At 37.3% G+C, this 20,065-nt stretch overlaps 2 protein-coding genes across 7 annotated transcripts in view; one reads left to right on the top strand and one right to left on the bottom strand.

Annotated features, from left to right (window-relative positions):
• The window catches only part of LRBA (LPS responsive beige-like anchor protein), a 620,528-nt gene that overhangs the window by 253,870 nt on the left and 346,593 nt on the right, over positions 1-20,065 (bottom strand). For all 6 annotated transcript variants that reach the window (XM_074377442.1, XM_074377438.1, XM_074377451.1 and 3 more), the window contains 3 exons: positions 18,752-18,876; positions 10,768-10,914; positions 8,115-8,251 (listed from right to left, as the gene is read on the bottom strand). In XM_074377442.1, coding sequence (XP_074233543.1) covers positions 8,115-8,251; positions 10,768-10,914; positions 18,752-18,876 — 409 coding nt within the window. The remainder of the gene's footprint in view (positions 1-8,114; positions 8,252-10,767; positions 10,915-18,751; positions 18,877-20,065) is intronic.
• MAB21L2 (mab-21 like 2) lies at positions 1,919-4,661 on the top strand. The gene has a single exon (XM_010968494.3). The coding sequence runs from the start codon at positions 2,958-2,960 to the stop codon at positions 4,035-4,037; it is 1,080 nt and encodes a 359-aa protein (XP_010966796.1). The 5' UTR covers positions 1,919-2,957; the 3' UTR covers positions 4,038-4,661.

Here is a 20,065-nt window from a genome sequence, read left to right as displayed (position 1 = left end):
CCAGGTCCCGACGCCAGCCGCACACCCCAAGAAGGCTGGAGCCCACTGGAGCCCACAGCCGCCCCAAGTCTCCGCCACTCCCGAGAAGTCGACTAAAGGTCGGCGTCCCAGAATTTCGCGGACACTGACTGCCAACTGTTCTTCCCAACTCCTGGCCACTAAAGACAGACCCCTGGCAAAAGATCCGACTTGATTAAAAAAAGGGGGGGGGGGGGCAAATTTCTTTAGAAAGAGACTTAGGGCAATGAGAGTGAAGGAGTGACAAGATACCAGTGGTCCGCACCAGACATGTAAGAAACAACCAAGAGATCCAAGTGTCTGACATCAAGTACACGATGAAATAAACTTTCCCTACGCAGTTGAATTCATGTTCACCTGGTCCACAAGTCAAGCCCTCCCAGGGGGTTTTGGTTTTGCAAAAGCCGCATACCGCGTTTTGCAAAATGAAGTCTTCACACGATCGGCTTCATAGATTTTTAGTGTTATTGCATTATCGGAGACTGTAACACGTCTAAAATCTGACGAAAAATATTCCCATCTACTTGATTTGTCTTAAAAAGACTCAGAATCCATCTACCTGAAGTTCAAACACAAACCCTCAATTCTAAGCAAATCAGAAAAACTGTTACAGGTTTTTCAACCAAAAGTATCTAAAGGCTACAATGGGTACAGCTTGAAAGGGTAATACATATACTAAAAGCACATGCATGAGTTTCATTGAAATGCCAAGGGAGGAGTGAAGCAATCTGTGTAATCAATAACAGGATAGTTATGGATTTTTGCAGCAGTGAAGTCTTTTAAAAGCAAGAGTCAATTATGAAAATAAAATGATTTTACAAGTGAAACTCGGTACTGCCTAAAAATATTCAAAATTAGATTTACAATATTAACATTTTAAGAAAACTTTAACTCAGGTTCACATTTACTTCCCTTCATTTTCATTAAGTTCAAATCAATTTTAGTGGCTTATTTTAAATATATCCAACAAAATTCTACCATATATGAATCTGCACCATTTTCCACAACATAAACATATTTTTCTCTCATAACTTGTTAGTCCTCATAACAATAAATAACATTAAATATATCTGAATCTTAAATATGAAGTAATTATCAAATAAAGTGCTTGGGCTATTTTTGCCCTAAATCGTTTTTCAACAGCATATGGAAATTACTGAAAAGAGATTTACGGTTATAAACCCTCACCCCATGTCTAGTCCATCCGTGCCCCCCCCCCCAAACTAGTGTACATATACAGCAACTGATCTGGCTCTTGTCAACAATGGGAGGGGAGGGGAAGAAAAGGGAAGAAGATACTGCTGGAGGAGAAAATTTAGAAAAATTTAGGTCCTTTCCCAGATTCCCCTTCCTCCTTCCATTTGCCTTCAAGCAAAAGTAATTTTGTTAGTTTGCACCTTCTTCACCATGTTGATAGAAAAAAAAAGTGAACCTATCTGAACCACTGCTACTCTCTCTCCAGTCATTCCAGCCATCTCCAAGTAGTCCCTTCTATATACACTCTTTTTCTTCCTTGTAACTGATGAGAGGAGGATAAAGAAGAGGGGGCTGTAAAATGTGTGTGAGCATTTGACTTCTACTATCTCCTCCTATTTTCTTACTTCTCTCTTTACCCCTCTTTCTTTATCAAGAGCAGCGGTGGCTGCTACCGTTTGCCAAGCATGCCTGTCTTCTCTCTCGGATTGGCTAAAGCACTGACAGCTCGCATAGCGATTGTAGGAACCGAAGCTCCACCCCCCTCATGATGGCCCAGGACCATTCATAAACTAAATAACTCCAGGAAACAGAGAGAGAGAGAGAGAGAGAGAGAGAGAGAGAGAGAAGGAGGGGGGGGAGAGAAGGGGAGGGAGACAGAGGTAGAGAGGGAGGGAGAGAGGAAGGGAGGGGGAGAGAAGGAGGGAGGGAGAGGGAGGGAGATTAAGAAGAGGGAAAGAGAGAGAGACATCTGAGGGGAGGAGGGAGAGACGACTCAGAAAGTGGAATCTGCACAAGCAACCTAAAGGGGGAGGAGAAGAAAAACCCTTGAATCCTTATAACCAAACCCCAGATGCAACGCAAGCAACGACTTCGTCACACTAAAATAGATTTTGTGAGGGCCAAAATTATAAATTACGAAGCAGAAATGAGTATCAAACAACTTCCAGCAGTTTGCACCTAGAGAAAGACAAGAAGAACCCACTGCAAACAAACAAACCCAGTCCAAACAACGCCTCCAGTAGGAAAAGAGGAAAACCGCTACAAGAGGACCCCCCGAGAAGAGACCAGACCCACACGCTGAGATTGCCGGGCGGGCGTCTGCAAACCTGAGTGTGCCTCGGCCGGAGTTGCACTTCGCTGCTCTCGGGACATTAATTACACCCTTCACCTTCCATCTGGGGGAGGGTGAGGAGAAAAGCACTCACCTAAGCCGAATGAAGACGTGCTACCAGTCTGGGAGAGAAGTTTAAGAATGAAACACTGAATGTTTCGCTTTTATTTTTAAATTTACTTTGGCACGTAAAAGACCTCAATTCCAGATTTCTGGGCCATCTCCGCTGCAGACGTCTAAGCCTAACCTCTTGGTAACCTGAATTTTTCTCTCTCACTCTGTCTGTCCCCCCTCCCCTTCATCTTTTCCGCAGGCACGTCTTGATTTCACCCATCAAGAGAAAGCAAAAAAGTCCCAGCAGGTACTTTTCTCTTTCAAAGATCATCTTTTCTGTTTTTTGGGTTTTTTTTTTTCTTCTGGAGAAGAAAAAAAGCTTTCAAAAGAGGGGAGAGAAAGAGCTGGACGGCTGAAACGTCAGCCGGTCAGCCCAGGTGGAAAACAAGAGTGAAAGTGGGGCTTAGGGGAACGCAGCGCCTCTTTCGCAAGCCGCAGGGCCACCACCAGCGCGTGAGCCTTGGATCCCTCAACGTATTGCGAGACGCCGGTGTACAGCCCGGACCTGTGCCCCAACATGATCGCCGCTCAGGCCAAACTGGTCTACCAGCTCAATAAATACTACACTGAGCGCTGCCAAGCGCGCAAGGCGGCCATCGCCAAGACCATCCGAGAGGTCTGTAAGGTGGTCTCGGACGTGCTAAAGGAAGTGGAGGTGCAGGAGCCTCGCTTCATCAGCTCCCTGAGCGAGATCGATGCCCGCTACGAGGGGCTGGAGGTCATCTCGCCCACAGAATTCGAGGTGGTGCTCTACCTAAACCAGATGGGCGTCTTCAACTTCGTGGACGACGGCTCGCTGCCCGGCTGCGCGGTGCTCAAACTGAGCGACGGGCGGAAGCGGAGCATGTCTCTCTGGGTCGAATTCATCACAGCGTCCGGCTACCTCTCGGCGCGCAAGATCCGCTCGCGTTTCCAGACGCTGGTGGCTCAGGCGGTGGACAAGTGCAGCTATCGGGATGTGGTCAAGATGATCGCAGATACCAGCGAGGTCAAGCTGCGCATCAGGGAGCGCTATGTGGTGCAAATCACTCCCGCGTTCAAGTGCACCGGTATCTGGCCTCGCAGTGCGGCACAGTGGCCTATGCCCCACATCCCCTGGCCCGGCCCCAATCGGGTGGCGGAGGTCAAGGCCGAAGGGTTCAACTTGCTCTCTAAGGAATGCTACTCGCTGACCGGCAAGCAGAGCTCTGCGGAGAGCGATGCCTGGGTGCTACAGTTCGGGGAGGCTGAGAACCGCCTGCTGATGGGCGGCTGCCGAAACAAGTGCCTCTCCGTGCTGAAGACGCTGCGGGATCGCCACCTGGAGCTGCCCGGCCAGCCGCTCAACAACTACCACATGAAGACGCTGCTGCTGTACGAGTGCGAGAAGCACCCGCGGGAAACGGACTGGGACGAGGCGTGCCTCGGCGATCGGCTCAACGGCATCCTGCTGCAGCTCATCTCCTGCCTGCAGTGCCGCCGCTGCCCTCACTACTTTCTGCCCAACCTCGACCTTTTTCAGGGCAAGCCCCATTCGGCCCTGGAGAGCGCTGCCAAGCAGACCTGGAGGTTGGCCAGGGAAATTCTCACCAATCCCAAAAGCCTGGACAAACTATAGGGTGCTAGGGACTGCTTGAAAAGCGACACAGACGGGAATGCTCTCAAACACAACACACACACAACTCGGCAACAGCGGAAACTCCAGACACAAACTTTTATGGAAGCCGCCTAAAAGAAATGGGAACCAGGCAGAAGACCTTCGTTAACAAGTAAACAAAAGGAGAGCAAACCAACCGACCAAACAAAATCACATTCTTGCACAAAAGTGATCGTTTTCTTCCAAACAATGTGAATTTAAAAGGTCACACAAAAGAAGCAATCGGGCTTTGTCACCACAAAATGAAACCCAAGGTACATTTTCAAATCAATGTATAGTAGTTTCTCCCTTTTCCTTCGCTTCCTCTCTTCTTTTTCTCTTTTTCTTTCTCTCTCTCTCGCTCTTTCTTTTCTTTCTCTTTTTCTCTCTCAGCCTTCGTTTTGTTTTGGGTTGCCTGAATGTTGTCACCAAGTGAAAAAAAAAGTATTTAATTATATGTAAAATTTCTCTTTTAAACAAAGTTTTGCGGATGTTAAATGTATCTCAGTGCCAATGTCAGATGTGCCCCTCCCTCTCTCGCACCTCTACCCTCACCCGAAGCAGTCTTGTTGAAAACAGTAATAAAAATATTACTTTACATTGTAATTGACTGTTTGTGGACTGTTCTTAAATGAAGGCAGGTAAGATCATAATTTGTAATTTACAATATTAGGATGTGAACCTGAGCAACTAAATGCAAGAAGCATCTGTTTTAACTCTAGTTTGCAAAATTTACAAATGCAGCACATTTTGTAGATTTAACCATACAAATTTCCACCAAAATCTTTAGAAAAGAGGACATATTTTTACCCAATTATATGATTGTTCTGTAGATTTTAAGATTAAAAGTAGTATTTTATTTCAGACTTGAAAAAAGAACAGATTTTGTATGGAAGACCATATTATGATACTAATTTTTAAAATAGAAATTTTTTTCATGTGAAAAATTAAGAGGTTGCTTTCTTATGCCGTAATGTTTAAAAATCCACTCCAAGTCTGAATTATAAAGGAAATATTTATGGATCTCTGAACAGTTAACACAATCAGTTGGTATTTTTCCTTCAATCATTTGTCCTCCTCAAGCTTTAAACAATAAACACTTAACAATTAAATCAACCACAGTAAGAGTAAAATGGTTACAGCAATATTCCTTTCCCCAGCAAATGGTGATATGAACAATCCAGATTTATAAAGTACTTCAAGTTTCTAAATGGCTTAGTTATAAATGCTGTATCTATGATCATTTTTGTCAAAGTCCCAGAATTATTCAGAATTATTCTGAAGTTGCTTATAGGCAATTTAAATAAAAAAGGTTTTGATACCATTTTAATGACCAAAGAAAAATTACATATATGAAAAGTATATTCCTCCTCTTTCTGCTTTTCTAAGGAAACAGTTGGATATATTCATAGCATGGTCCAACTTTAACAAAGGTTCCTATCTGATACAAGGAAATAACTGATTAGCAAATAAAATAATTAGTAGAACCGAAAGCATCCCAAAGGAACTGGTTCATCTTCTTTATGCTGGAGGTAACTACATAGTCCATTACATATGCTAATAATGAGGCACAGGAAGAGAATACATGTCAGATGTTACCCTTCAATATTCAAAATTTATTCTTTAAATCAACCCATTTTTTTTAACTTACTAAGAAAAATCCATGAATGAGAGATACAGAGAAAAATGTTCTAAAAAGCAATTTTAAAGATCAGAGGCAGAAGTTTGAGTTGGGGAAGGAGTGTATGGAGGGGTGAGCAGGAAAGCAGAGATGGATGAAAAACTAGGAAGCTACTTAGAGCTCTGGTGCCCAGTTCACTTAATAAAACAGGCTTCAGTTGTAAGATTCTCAGGTAAAAATTCCCTAGTAAAAACAGTTCTATGTTTAGAAATATAAACATTGATCTTATCCGTTCTGAAATCATCTATCTCTACTCTTTCAACCTGTATCTTTTTCATGTCTCTCTTCCTGTAGATGCAGAATACACTTACTGTAATACTAAGTGGTTCAGACAAATATGATAATTTTTAAATAATACAAATGAATTTACTCTCTTGAGAAAATGTTCTACTTTTTAAGAACACTTTTCAAATCAAGTAGTAGGTGCTTACTGATTTTAAGGGCACAGTAGTTAGTTTAAAAGATAAAAATGACGTCTTAAAATGACCATTTTTTTCACTCACAGAAGTATTTAATGCATTAGACATATATCTCTCTCCAACTATCCCAGGAAAAAAGACTTATCCCTTTTAAGTCTTGAAAAAAAGAAATAAAAATTCTCCAAATTCAGTATCTTTTTTCCATCCTTATTTAATTTAATGCAGCTTACACACAAGAAGAGAAAAACATTCCAGCAACATAAGTGTCCTCATTTACAAAATACCTTAAAGTACCAACGCCTATACAAAGTCAAAAGTTCTTCTAATAATTGGCTGAAAAAATTTTAAGAATGTAAATTAGCAACAGTTTTGATTTCTGTAGTATTAGGAACGTTGCAGAGGTATAGGCAATTTCTGTGATTAGGCTCAAAGATCCTGTATTGCACAAGCAACAGGGAAAAAAATTAATTTAATGATGCTTCATAGAATACGACAAGCAGAAATAAAAAAGTTCTAACTTCCTCTAGAGAAAAGTCAATAACTTCAAACAGCCTAACTTTAAAGACTGGTAGATATTTTTTTAATAACGAGGACAATTCATTAGACACTTTTAAGTTAAATCATACTTTAGATTTTAAGCCATGTATGTCCAAAATCATAATAGAATATTCTGAATTAAATTTCATCCTTTCAAACTCACAAAACTACCGTGAATTAGAGTGTTTAAGTAATTTTGGTTACCTTCCTTTCCTAAAGAAACTAAAATGCATTTTCAGACATTTAAGCCATGCAACAAAGTAAAAAAAATTTTAGTTGATGTAATTTCAGGATTAAACTTTTCTCTACATTGGATTAGCTGCATTTTCCAACTCAAAACAATCAGTTCCATCACAGACTTCCTTTCATAGAGTCTACCAAGTCCCATCTTAATAAAAGCAGCCACACTGAAACCAAGTGCTGGAAACACGCATAAGACAAGAGATGATTTGTTTATAAAGGTTTTCATAAAATTATAACATTTTCATTAAGAACGACTTTAGAATACTTCTAAGTCACTAAAACTTAATAATTCACATGATTACAAAACGAAAGAATCTCCTACCAATAAACTCAAAATACATATATGTGTGTGTATGTCAACATACACACACACACACACACACACACACACACACACACACACACTAGCCAACAACCTGTAAAATAAACTATTTCCTTCTTAAAAACCTCTTCTCTTTCTACAGGTTGCTTATTTTGCTCATTTTAAAAGAGACTGTTTCTTCTCAGAACAAATTCTACCATTCACTTTCACGAAATAAACCTAATTTTGGGTTTATGGCTATGCTACAAATGTCTCTTAGTAAAATAAAGTTGCCAAGGTCTGAAAGGTAATCAGAAATGCATTTTAAAGGGGAAATTACATTTTCATTTAAGAATAGGAAATTATGCACTGCCTTGTAAAATTCGTAATGGGAAACAGAGGTATCTCGCGCACACAAGACATGCGTACGTGCACAACAGAGTAGTAAGTTATGAGGACAAAGCAAGGAGAGTGATATATTGGTATTATATCCAGAAAATATAAAGGCTAAACAAAATAATTCCACTCTCAATCTCACTGAATTTTGTAGCTTAATTCATCCTGGACCCTTTGAGGCAAAATACATTTATAGACAATATTCCCTGAAGTTCTCCCCCCACCTCTGAATGAGCTAATGATAAATGCAATTAAACAGAAATTGTTTTTGAATCTAAATGAACTTCAATAATCTAACTAGCTGGTAAGGGAATCATAAGCTAAAAGAGATAGGTGCCTTGCATACAGGCAGAAGCAATTCATCAAGAAATTCAAACTATGTCTATCAGATTTTACTAATGCCAACCCTACCCAACAGCAGCCCTCCATCCCATCAGAAGGAAAAACAGTTCCATAAAAATGAAACCCACTCCTCATCTCACCTTGGGGTCGATTTTCTTGAAGTAAGAGTCTTCTTCATCAACGTCGAAATAGAGTTCGGAAGAGGTGACAGAAAGAGTGCCCTTTACCACCACAGAGGGGGCCACAAGCTGAGCTGGTGTGCTCAGGCTAACAGGGCCTGCCAAAAGGAAAGGACAGGGTGAACAAGTTGGAATGACATTTAAAAAAAAATCACATAGATTGAGGCAGAAAATTTCATTTCATTTTTAAATTCTCACATCTAGCACCAATTTCCTGCCAAGTCTTTTTACACTTACAAATTCTGTACACACAAAATCTCCCTCTGAAAATGCAAAGTTAGGGTTCTCATACCAAGAGATCTCTAACAGGGAGGATAATGGTAACAGTTAACTAGGATGCAATTGTTTTACGGGGAGTCTGCAAAGCTTTGGTCTAATCTCCTGGTTAGAAGGTGGCTCTGCCTAAATAAGTCCTTCCACATTCCATTCAGAAAACAAGCCTCAGGCTATCAAACAACATGGAACAACAACCAGAAGCAAGGAAGACTCAATAGGCTGCCAAGGCCAGAGGTTAGCTTAGAGGTGGGCCGAGGCATGATTGCAAAAAGATCATCAGCTTATTAGTGAAGTGAGCAATGTTAAACCATATTCCCTGATAAAGATTTTGTACCAGGTTGACACAAAACCTCCTCCATAACAACTTTACCGCATGAAGGAGTGGTGAAAATACTTCTTTTCTAAGCCTGCCTTTCCACTGTTAAATATTGTGCAGTGCTTCCAAATCTAATATTAGTGTAGTTCAGGGACTCTGGGAGTAAACAGCTGGAGGGTGGGTTTCCAAGTGAATGAATTTTTATTGGAATAATCAAATCTCCACAGGGCTTATCAAAGAGACAAATCAGCCTGCTACTGAAAACAATAGATTCACTACAGATAGAACAGCATAGAGTATATTAGAGCCCAACCTAAAGTAAGGACTAAAAATAATAATTAAACATGTATATATTTATGTAGAACACATGTAGGAAGAATTTGAAATCCCATGTAAATTCCTCATTGTAAAAATCCTATAGGTGAAGAAAACAGCAAGAGAAGATTGGCATTTATGGTTCTGAATTAATATAGTGCCTATAAACATGGTACACCTATTCAGGTAATCAATGGTGAATAAGTGTTTCAAAATTCAGACGAATTGACATTTTCATCGATTGTTAGGAGGGTGTTGGTCCTTAATCTCACATCAATCTTAATGTGTGCCAGCAGGACAATAGGAGGGATGCTCTGCGGAGATCAGAACAGGTTTTGCCCTCTATTCCCAATGTACAAATACATTGTGTTTGCAGATGGGCAGCAGATAGCTGCAGAACAGCCATGATTTCCCAAAGCTCATCCCTATAAATGGATGAAATAAGCAGCTATGTGTTCTTTTGCTGTCTCCTTTGCCCTCCGTACATTAGCATGTAATCCTGAGAAGAAATAACATTTTTTCAATCATTCTCAGACATTCAATTACAGGGTAAGCAGACAGCTGCAGGAGCCAGGGCAGCCTAGGTCCTACAGAAGACCCCTGACAATTTCCACTTCATTTCTAACCCACACCACTTTATTAGTGTGGATTACTTCTTAATCCTATTGCCATTGTCAAGATTATATAATTAAACTCCCCTTTCACCTCTATTACTGTATGAATGTATTACTAGTAGCAAGAATAGAAGCAAAATAAAGGAGGAGGAAGGGGGTAAATGGATGTGAAGAAAAAGACTAGAGAACAGCAGTGCCTCACTCACTCTCTACTCCCACCCCCAATCCCTTAGCAGTATGCTCCAATTAATTTTATTTTACTTTACAGGAGATTTACAGTCATCAGAGAAGATACCATCATCTATTTTTCATCATTGTTCATTGCATGTTAGCACAGGATGCAGATAGGTCACTAAATAAAAGATCTCTCATGCTTTTTAAATTAAAGTTACCAAACTTGAAGATTATATAATTTTCACCTATAGAAACTGTAGAATCTTGCAGACTTTCCTCGTTGAGGGACAGAGTCCCAGGCATTAAAGAAAAAAAAAAAGCCATTTAATGAATGACTAAAATTTCAGGCCAAACAAGAGAATTTTTCCCATAAGGGAAGTAAAACTGAAAATCTACAGAGTGCAAATCAAAATTCCTACATCAGGTAAAATATGTGAATCCTTGAAAAGCAATAGCATTCCTGGAATGGATTTTTTGAGAGAGTTAAATGTATATGCAGCATGTTCCCTAAGACCTGTATATCAAAGCAAATAGCTCATCAGCCTCCAAGCTGTATTCACAAAACAATAGGCATGATTTTACTTATAGCTCTCATTTTGTAGAGGTTAGGTAACTCCCATTAGATGGGTAAAGCTATCTAATTTTCTTGTTGCTGCTTTTCAACTGTTTTCTTTTCCAGTGAATATTATTCATAAAAGAAAAAGATGAGTAGGGTAAAGAGAATGAACAGAATTGAAAAATAACGAGGAAACAGTATTGATCATTGGGGGAAAATGTCTGGAAGAACAAAAACAATCTTCATTGAATGTAACTGTGGCTGTAAAGTTGGTAATTCTAGCAGTCACCGCCCAAAACGTAAGTAATTAGATGCTTATTGGCCCAGAGCCAGCTGAAGTATGGGTACAACCGCTATATTTACCGGTGAGATTCTCTAAATCTTTCTCATCCACGGATGACAGAGTATCGTCGTCACCTTCCAGGAGGATCTCATTTTCTGAGTTCTGATTTCCTAAAGCCTGACTCTTGATGGACTGTTTTCCTTTAGCAAGGATATCTTCATCTGCAGCTGAAATGAAAAGGAAACAAAGCTGTCCATCAGCTCTGGGAAGAGCACTCTGGCAGAGGGGCAGGGAACTGAGGTAAGGAGAGGTGGCCAAAGATGGTCAATCGTTTTACACAGAGTCACCCACGGCGGGGAAAGTGATCGGATGGCCCACATGCTCCTTTTGACAAACGGGATTCCCCAAACCTAGTCTAATGTTACCCTGAGCAAGGACCCTAATCCCATTAAATCTGACCCTTGCACTGCTCACCGAACCGTTTATTTACTTATAGTTAGGGCAGAAGAGGGTTCAAAAGCAGCACATTTTTTGGAAATGTGTTAGTAGAAAAAAAAAATCAGAACCTATTTGTGGAAACAATACCTACTTAACACTGAAAAATAAGGAAGACTGATTCATTCCTGCGAATGATATTACCGTGACAAACATTCTGAAATGGCTGGGGAGGGGCTGTGGAGGAGAATCCAGAAGTAAGAAGGGTGAGAGCTAAGAGAGTCACAGCCAGTGCAGACTTAGGCCAGGTTCCGAAGCCATATCTGACACTGATAAAGCGCTAGCAGCTCCTAGAAGCTGCATGCTCTTCCTCTTCACTCCATCCTGCCTCTTTCCTTTCCGTCGCCCTTGCCCACATTTCACCCCTCCCACACCCCCACTCCAGCCCTTATACAAATATCCAAGAGCAAGGCAGTGTGGAAACTAAGTGGAGGCTCAAACGCTACCTCCTCCATGTGTTTAAACTAAAGGGCTAAGACGCCCCGGGGGCAAACATAACAGAAAGCCCGGGATGAGAGGCATCTGGGCAAAGAGCGTCGCGCTGCCGGAACTGGAGCAGCCCGCGGAGAGCGGCGGCACCAGACTCCCGGCACTGCGACAAGGCTGCCAGAGAGGCAAGGAAGGAACGAAGGAGGGGAGAAGCAGCTCTGCCGAGCACCTACAGGCATCCGTGGAGCCTGAGAGGGGAGAGGGGGGCTGCTGAAGGGAGTAAACGCTGAAACTAAAAAATCTGACTTCACAGCCCCATATCCCTCCAAGAGGACTCCCGTGGCTTTGAGCAGCTTTCTCCTTAAGAAATACATAAAAGCAGATACTAATCTCTGGATGGTGATTTTTAAAAGCTCTCAGTGTCACAGAAGGGAAAGTTTAGAGTCCTCACCATACTCCTGACATCCTGGTTTCCAGATAGGGAAATCCCAGAGGTAAAGCACCTGATCCCCAGGCAGCAGCTACTGATATAGAAATCAGATGGCCAGGGCCTTTTGCTCCACTGCAGTATCCACGTAGGCATGAGGCCCCAAACCCAGGAAGGATAAAGCACTCAGTTTGCAGTAGCATGACTAATGTTTATCTATATAATTTATTCTAAATAGTTAAACTGCATGTATCTTACCTGGTTAACCTGACAAATCAAAGCTTCTTTGAGTTTAATAAGTATGAGTATGGATAATGTTAAAGGTAAAAGTTTATTTTTACCATATTTTTTGTGAGTTCACCATGTATATCTTTTATATACAAATACTTACGGCACTACTTAAAAGAACATAGGAGCTTTCTCTTAAATAAGGAAGTCATGAGAAGAAGCTTTCCATATTTAGCTTTGAATACCCTCTATGGATAAATAAAATCTTATTTTCCTTCATACCCACATAGAGCATTGTACGCTGCACACATATGAAAGGCTGAATAAACATTTGAAAAGGACATAAAGTATCTAATTAAAATGGCTTTTTTAAAGCTACAAAGAAATACATCAAAATCCACTATTTTTTAGGAAAACAGCAGTATGTTTTTATATCATTTATATTTCAAGTATTCATATTTCCTTACCTTTAAATAATAAACATTGCTTTTAGCCCAAACAAGATCTTTTCCAATTTACTATCAGTTTTACTAAAAATAAATTGGTCACTGAGAAACATTAGAAATCACCATCTTCTATATTTTCTTATAAATAAAGTAAATTATAATAAATTTACAGTTGCCAGTGAGATTTTACTACAAAAATCAGTATGCTACATTCTAATTTCCTGGATTTATGATTCCTTCTTCAAAGCAGAAATAATAACACTGCTAATAGTAAATGACACTTATCATGTGCCAAGGAGTGTTCAGAGCACTTTACATATTTAACTCATTTAATTCTCATATACTTTCTACTAAATTCTCCTTTTCACATGAGTAACAGGCTCAGAGAAGTTACATAAATTGCTCAAGGAAACACAGTAAGAAGTAGAGTCAAGATTCAAATCCAGGCAATATGGCACCGGAATCTGGGCTTCTAACCACTTTGCCAGAGAAAGTGGTTAATAACCAATATACAAATATGAATGTATATGTAATTTCCTGATTGGTTTACTGATCCTTATGTTTCTCATAATGCATTTAAAAGGTTAAAGTCAGAATCATAATAAGTAAGTACAGAATAAAAACATACTCATTTCCAAGCCTAAATTTGATGAGCATATGCCAAACACATCAGAAACAACTAAATTCAACACCTTGCTCAATACTTTCTCTGATTATTACCATTCATGTCCTGAAGTACACCAAGCTTATTTGAAAGAAAAAAAAAAAAAGGAAAAACCATTTAATCTGTAAATATTTACCAAAAAATGAGTAAAAGTAGCCAGTGACAGTATGCAATGGTTTAACGTAGCTCAGTAAATAAATTCACATTCAAACAAATGGCCACTAAATATAATACTGAAATTTAAAAATTTTAAATATGTTCTCATCATGCTGATAACATATTAAAACACAGTAACTTTTGAATTAAGTAAAATTCTATGAAAAAAAATTTTAAGTACTATAGGTCTACTGTATGCATATAAACACTCCTTTATTTATTTACCTATTTTTACAAGCTCAGATTCTGGAATTGTTCAACCTCAACTGAAAAACCTCTTGTCATGGAAAATATGCAGCTTACTGATATTTAGAATGGTTTTCCTGTAATTAACTCCCCCTTGAGGATTTTAAGTTAGCAGCAGTAAAATTACCAACAGTACTCTAATACACACCACATGCGCTGGTGTTCCATTCTCAATGGTCTAATAGCTTTTTGCTAAAGAACTTTTTTTTTTTCAAAATTAGAACAAAACTGTCCCAAGCATAAAATAAAAGATAATTATCATGTTTATATGTGCTGGGAAAAGTATATTTTTAAACTTTCGTTTGCCTTATACTCAATCAACCATTAAAACAAGAATCAATTATTTTGATACCTTCTGTGAGTATATTCTACATTTGTATAACAGCTTAATTAGATGAAGTTAAAATATACTTTTCGTGCAATTTTAAGGCTTGATTCAGATATTTTCTGGTTAATAAAATCATTACCAAACATGACAACAGTTTAAATTTTTCATGTGACTATTAACAAAGTGCCTTCATCTAATCTCACATTTTGTTCTGATTTAATATCGATTTAACAAAATAACTAAACTGCAATTGTTACATAAAATTAGAGAAATCTGTCAAAAATGTTTTCTTTGAAATATAACTTTGATTCATTGAAGCTAAGAGCAATGAGAGGGCTCAGAGAAAAGCTGGTCCTCAAAATGTAAAGTTCAAGTTCTTGAGAGGTAGCTCTGGGCATGAGTTAACTATGCAACAGAGACTAGGTAAGTAAAATTAAAACAGAAAAAGAATACAGCAAATTGTTATATCTATGATATATAAATCTCTTCTTAAAAGTCCACTGTGCCAGTGAACTAGAATCATTAATAGTCCACGTTAGAGTAAAAGAAGTTTACACATAAGAATTAGCCACTTTGTTAACATAAAAAAATAAAGATAGCTACTGGGATAACAAAGTGACATTAACTGTACCTACAACATATACAAGTATCCACTGAAGTGTGATATGCAGGACACGCCGTAACTGTTTATTCTGAACAGGACACATAATGAATACCTACCTATACACAACTATTATCCTAAATTCATTCCTCTTTATTAAATTTCCAAAGGGTTTCAAGTTAAGAAAATTTACTCTAGAAAAATTAGTGAAACTACAAAGGATAATCAGGAGAACAAGTTCGCCTCCAAATGATCATGGGTTTCTCAAAAGTTTTAGGTAGAAACATACTGTTTGTGGATACTAAAAAGGAAACAATAGTACCCGGCATTACTGAAGATACAAGAGAACGGCATAATTTAGGATCTTTACAATGGTCTGTCATTCCTAGAAAATCAGATGAGTTACTTGTATCATTCCATGTGGTTACAACATACTTCTAAAACTATGTTAAATTCTCCTCATAACGTTTCTATTAACATGCACATTCTCTACTAAGTAAAAATGTCTTAAATTCAATAGGAGTCTACTGCTAAACTGCTTTAGTATTTGAATTAAAACCAATCTTTCCACCATTTAAAACATTTTTTATGGGGCTTTAATGTGAATATAAAATTCCCATTATATTTAATAATGAATTTTAGAAGACAGTATAGCACAATGGTAAGAAAATCTGACTAGTCAGTCAACCTGCTGGGCTTTCGTTCTGTATTTACCAAGAATTATGTTGGTCTTTTGTTTCCTCAGTTTCCTTATCTGTAAAGAATAAAGCTATACTAGACTTTAGCCCTAGGTTCTTCTTGGATCTAAAATGCTCCGATAATAAATAACTGACCAACTGTTCTCTGTGCACTAGGAGGATATGAATCATTACAACTGATTTCTAATAGATTTTAAAACTGTAAAATGGAAGAAAATGCCCTCAAGAATTAAATATTCACCTCTGCTTGCTGCTGCCAATTTCTATAAAGAATGTTTAATCATAAGAGGAAGTCTTAATTTTAATTTTAAAATATGATTCAGTTTCTGCAAAGTTAAAGAAATCTCCTATTACAAAGTGACTTTTATAAATAACCACTTTGGAGGGTCTCTCTTTGAAAAATTACCTAAACCCCTTTTCCCCAAGCAAGTTAATGTGAACTTGGGAAGGGCAATTAAATTGTCAGAATTAAAAAATTTGTTTTTAACTAGAAGGTAGCCAGAAGTAGAGTCATGGGGCTGGTATTGATCGCCGGAACAGAGAACATCACTCTTCAGGTATTTACTCTGCCACCCTTACACCAGAGGCTTTCCTTCAAATCAAATCAATCTATAAAAAAGATGGCTCTTACGACTAAAATACATAACTAATCCTCAACAGCATTTCTATTTAGATGTGTTCCTTTGATAATGGTAATATAGTTCATGATGTTTTGAGATTCTGCATTTTCAAAATGTCCTGTCTCCTTAGTTAAATCAACTATAAATTAAAGTGGGAAGTCATAAAATAGTATAAACTGACATACTATCCTCAGTTTACTATATCTACTTTAATTATTCAAATTCAACATTGAAGCAAAGTATTAATCCATGATAAATTCTATGATTTCAATTGCTTTTTGATATTAACTGTTTCATTTTGCATACTTGACTCTTAATATATTTTTATTAGCTCCCTTATTGTCACTAAGTTAGAATTAAAAAAAGCATTTCATAATTAACACAAAATTAAAATTGAATGTCAACTACAATATATTCTAATTCATAAAACATTAAAAAATTAAGCTCTTTGCTTAACTAAAGTATTAGCATAAATTAACGCTGACACTAAACAATACCATACTATAATTTATGTGCTGAGTTCCAAAACTGACTAATAGCTCCTTGTTATTTAAAATAAAAAATATAGATATAAAGTATAATTAGAGCTTTTCTATTTTTTCAAAAAATGTTATATTAAAGATAACATATCTCCTTAACTGGAAGCATCTATTACACATTTGGTTACTTTTAAAAAATTTATATTTTAGATTTAAATTTATATTATTAATGTTTCAGTGCTTTAAATATTAATCATTATAAAACTAGTATAAAATATTACCAAATAGAAGGGAATTACATAAAATGCTTAACTTTTCTTCTCTCCCTCAATTGAGAATGTACAATAGAGCACAGACAATATTAATATTACATTAAGTTTTCAATTACTATTTTGAGTAGAGTGAAATCTGCTTCTACACAGGATTTAAAGTCTTAAATGACAGTAAGCATTGCTAATATTGTCTTCAAAAATCAGACTCTCCATATTAAAAAGTTAAATGATAATGTTATTTTAAAAGATAAAATTCAACAACAATAAAATTAAAATTCATTATGAAACATCCTATAATTCCCCAAAGTGGCTAAATGTAATATTTTTAATAAAAATGATTTTCATTAAATCTATACCACAAATTTTAAATTCAGTTATTGCTATTTCTTTCAGGATAAAGGATTAACAGTTTACGTGCAGTTTTAGAAAACCGGTCCCCCTCTCCAGATATAAAAGGAAAATCTTTCATAAAAATGTTTTTATTGTCATTCATAGATGTCAGAACTCACAACTCAATGTTCAATGACAGGTAAGAAGACAGAAAGATACTTATTAAATTTTAAATGCACATGGTAGCATCTGTTTGACTTTTCTGAAAAGAATAAAATTGCAAAAAGGCTGATTATTTTCAATGTAAGGGTCACTAACCAAAAGCACAAAAACAACAGGAAGGAAAAGGAAAAAATATATGTATATATAACTCTGGAATCTTTAGTACCACGTGAAAAGTACATGAACCTTAAAAGCAAAAGTGGCCTAATTAATTCTACATCTTATTCCTCCTTCTCCACCTCCTGTAGCTGAAAATGTAGGGCCCTGCAAGTATTACTGCTTTTAGATTACTTTGTTATTGACTATTCTCTGTATGATCATTTATTTTAAAGGACTGATGTCACATTTGGTGTTATATCTGATGACATATTGTGGACATTTTCTTCCAGAAATGGCTCTTTAGGGCTGAGTGCAAGAGGTTAAGCTGCCTGACTGAGGCCAAACCTAAGATCACAGACTTTTCATCTAAATTCTTGATATCCTTATTGAATGTAATTTAACATTTACTTTGTATACTGCATCCTATCCTTTAACCATAAGCTACTGTAGTTTAAACTAATACCCTGAAAAGGGTAAATTAAAACCATTTCTACCTTACAAAAATAACCAATTTATATTTTACAAACCCCCCAAAAAATTTATGTGGGGAGGGTACATTTTCCCCCTTAATCAATGTATCTAATTGGCTTTCAAAAACTACAAAATATAAAGTGAAACCCTATGATCAAAGGGAGTATTATTATCAAGTCCAAAGGAATTCTTTAGTTTTTCCAATTTGCTCATCAGGCTTCTACCTAAACTGAATCATGGTGATATGCATTATATCAAAGAAGGAAAAATGTTTTGTTAAGCTCTCATAACAAGATGATGCAGAACAGAACATATGAAAATAATGTCTCTTCTCTTTTTTCCAGGAGCCATCTATCAAAACCATCTACAAATCAAGGCTCAGAAAGTATCTGGGCACTTGGACATTTATTACCATCTCTCCCACTTTATAATCTCATACTAAAATACCATGGTTGAGGGAAACCCATATACACACAACAGAACCTACAAACATATTTGGATTGTAAATGCTGTCTTTCTGATATTCATGGATTTAAGACAGACATCCTGTATTAATTTACTCAAAGCTGAAATGTGTCACTTAAAAGGAGAAATATTTTATTCTCCTACTCTGAAACAAAGGGTCTATGTTAAGTGTTTTGCATGTGTAACATAATAAATAAACACACTTGACGCCGTAATTCAATAATAGCCTATACTAACTATAAAAAAATTTAACTTCTCTTTCTGGGGTGAGTAACTGTGAAATGTGGTATTGGACCATTTTTACAGTACCTTGTAGTAATGAAGTTATGCTCTTCATTACCAAGTACTGTACCTGCTGCTATGGGCAAGGAGGGGTTTATACACTGACCATGTTCCACGGCTGTTTTTAGTGTCGCTTCAGGATGTGTCGATCCTAGAGGGTTACGCACAAATCGTCGCCGGCGCCGCAAGTCATCTTCCCAGTAGTCGAGGCGCCAGAACTCACGAGGACGACTACAATGAAACAGAGAAGCCACATATGTTAGCAATTATCAAACAGCGTGGTAGCACTGAATTTCTGCATAAAGCTCTCCTTGTTTGCTCTGCCTTTTTTTTCCTCCCTTTCCTCTTAATTTTCCCTCCACCTCACACTCCCCTTTCTGCAATCTTTAACTTAGGTATGTCCTTGAAAATAACAATATCACCTTCCAGCCTAAGGAACTCCTTTTCCTTTTTCTTGGAAGGTGAAATGAGCACTAAATACATCATTTTGAAATGAATTGCTGACAGTGTGATCAGTTTCCCCACACTCTAGTGGCATGTGCTCTGATTTCAGCCTCATTTCAGCCTCAGCAGGGCACCTTTCTCTGTGGCTGCATTTATAAACCAGAATAGGGAAAAGGCTATTATAAATATGGTATAGCATTACCTATATTAATCAAAGTCTGTCCCCCTTCATTTTTCTTCCTAATTTGTGCCTTTTTGCACAAGGTCAGTAAATCATACCATGAATTCTTGGTCCAGAAAGTGTTAACTTTAATGAATATCTCAGTTACATGGTTATGTATGTGATAATAAAATATTACTCTGTTTAGATGTGCAGGAATTTAATTAAAATAATCTCTTAAAATATTCATTACATTTAGCCCCTGAGGCTTAGAACAACACAAGAAAATGCATTTCTTTTCCATTTACTGTTTTTAAATAAACCATTCCTATAGAGTGAAATAGCAATCTTTTTTCAAGCAAATCAGATTGGATTTCTGTTTTATGTAGTCTGTTTTTATATTTAATTAAAAACTACATGCTATATGATGTGCAATAATTGCTATATCAAAAGCATACTTTTGGAAATGTATTTTTTAAGGGTTCACTCAATTGAAGTTCTACTATATTTTCCCCAATTATGTAGATCCTTTACATGGCAATATATAAATGTCAGCTTCCTCTCCTATTAACTAATCATGATCTAGCATGCTGGAAAATATTTTATAAGGAAAATACTAATCTGAAGTTTTTCCAGTTAAAGTGGAAAAAAAATCTATGCAGGATACATTTATTCACTAAAGACACACAGCATGAAAATCTGTAAGTTTCAGTAAAGAAATTTAAAAATTCATAATCAAAACTCCTGCAAAAAATGACTAATGCAAAATAAAATCTCACTTGTATTTCATGAGCTAATAAAATTGTACCTGTCAGC

This window comes from Camelus bactrianus, chromosome 2 (assembly GCF_048773025.1).
Source record: "Camelus bactrianus isolate YW-2024 breed Bactrian camel chromosome 2, ASM4877302v1, whole genome shotgun sequence".
NCBI lineage: Eukaryota > Metazoa > Chordata > Mammalia > Artiodactyla > Camelidae > Camelus > Camelus bactrianus.
The sequence above is the reverse complement of the archived record's forward strand: the minus strand, read 5'-3'. Positions and strand labels throughout refer to the sequence as shown.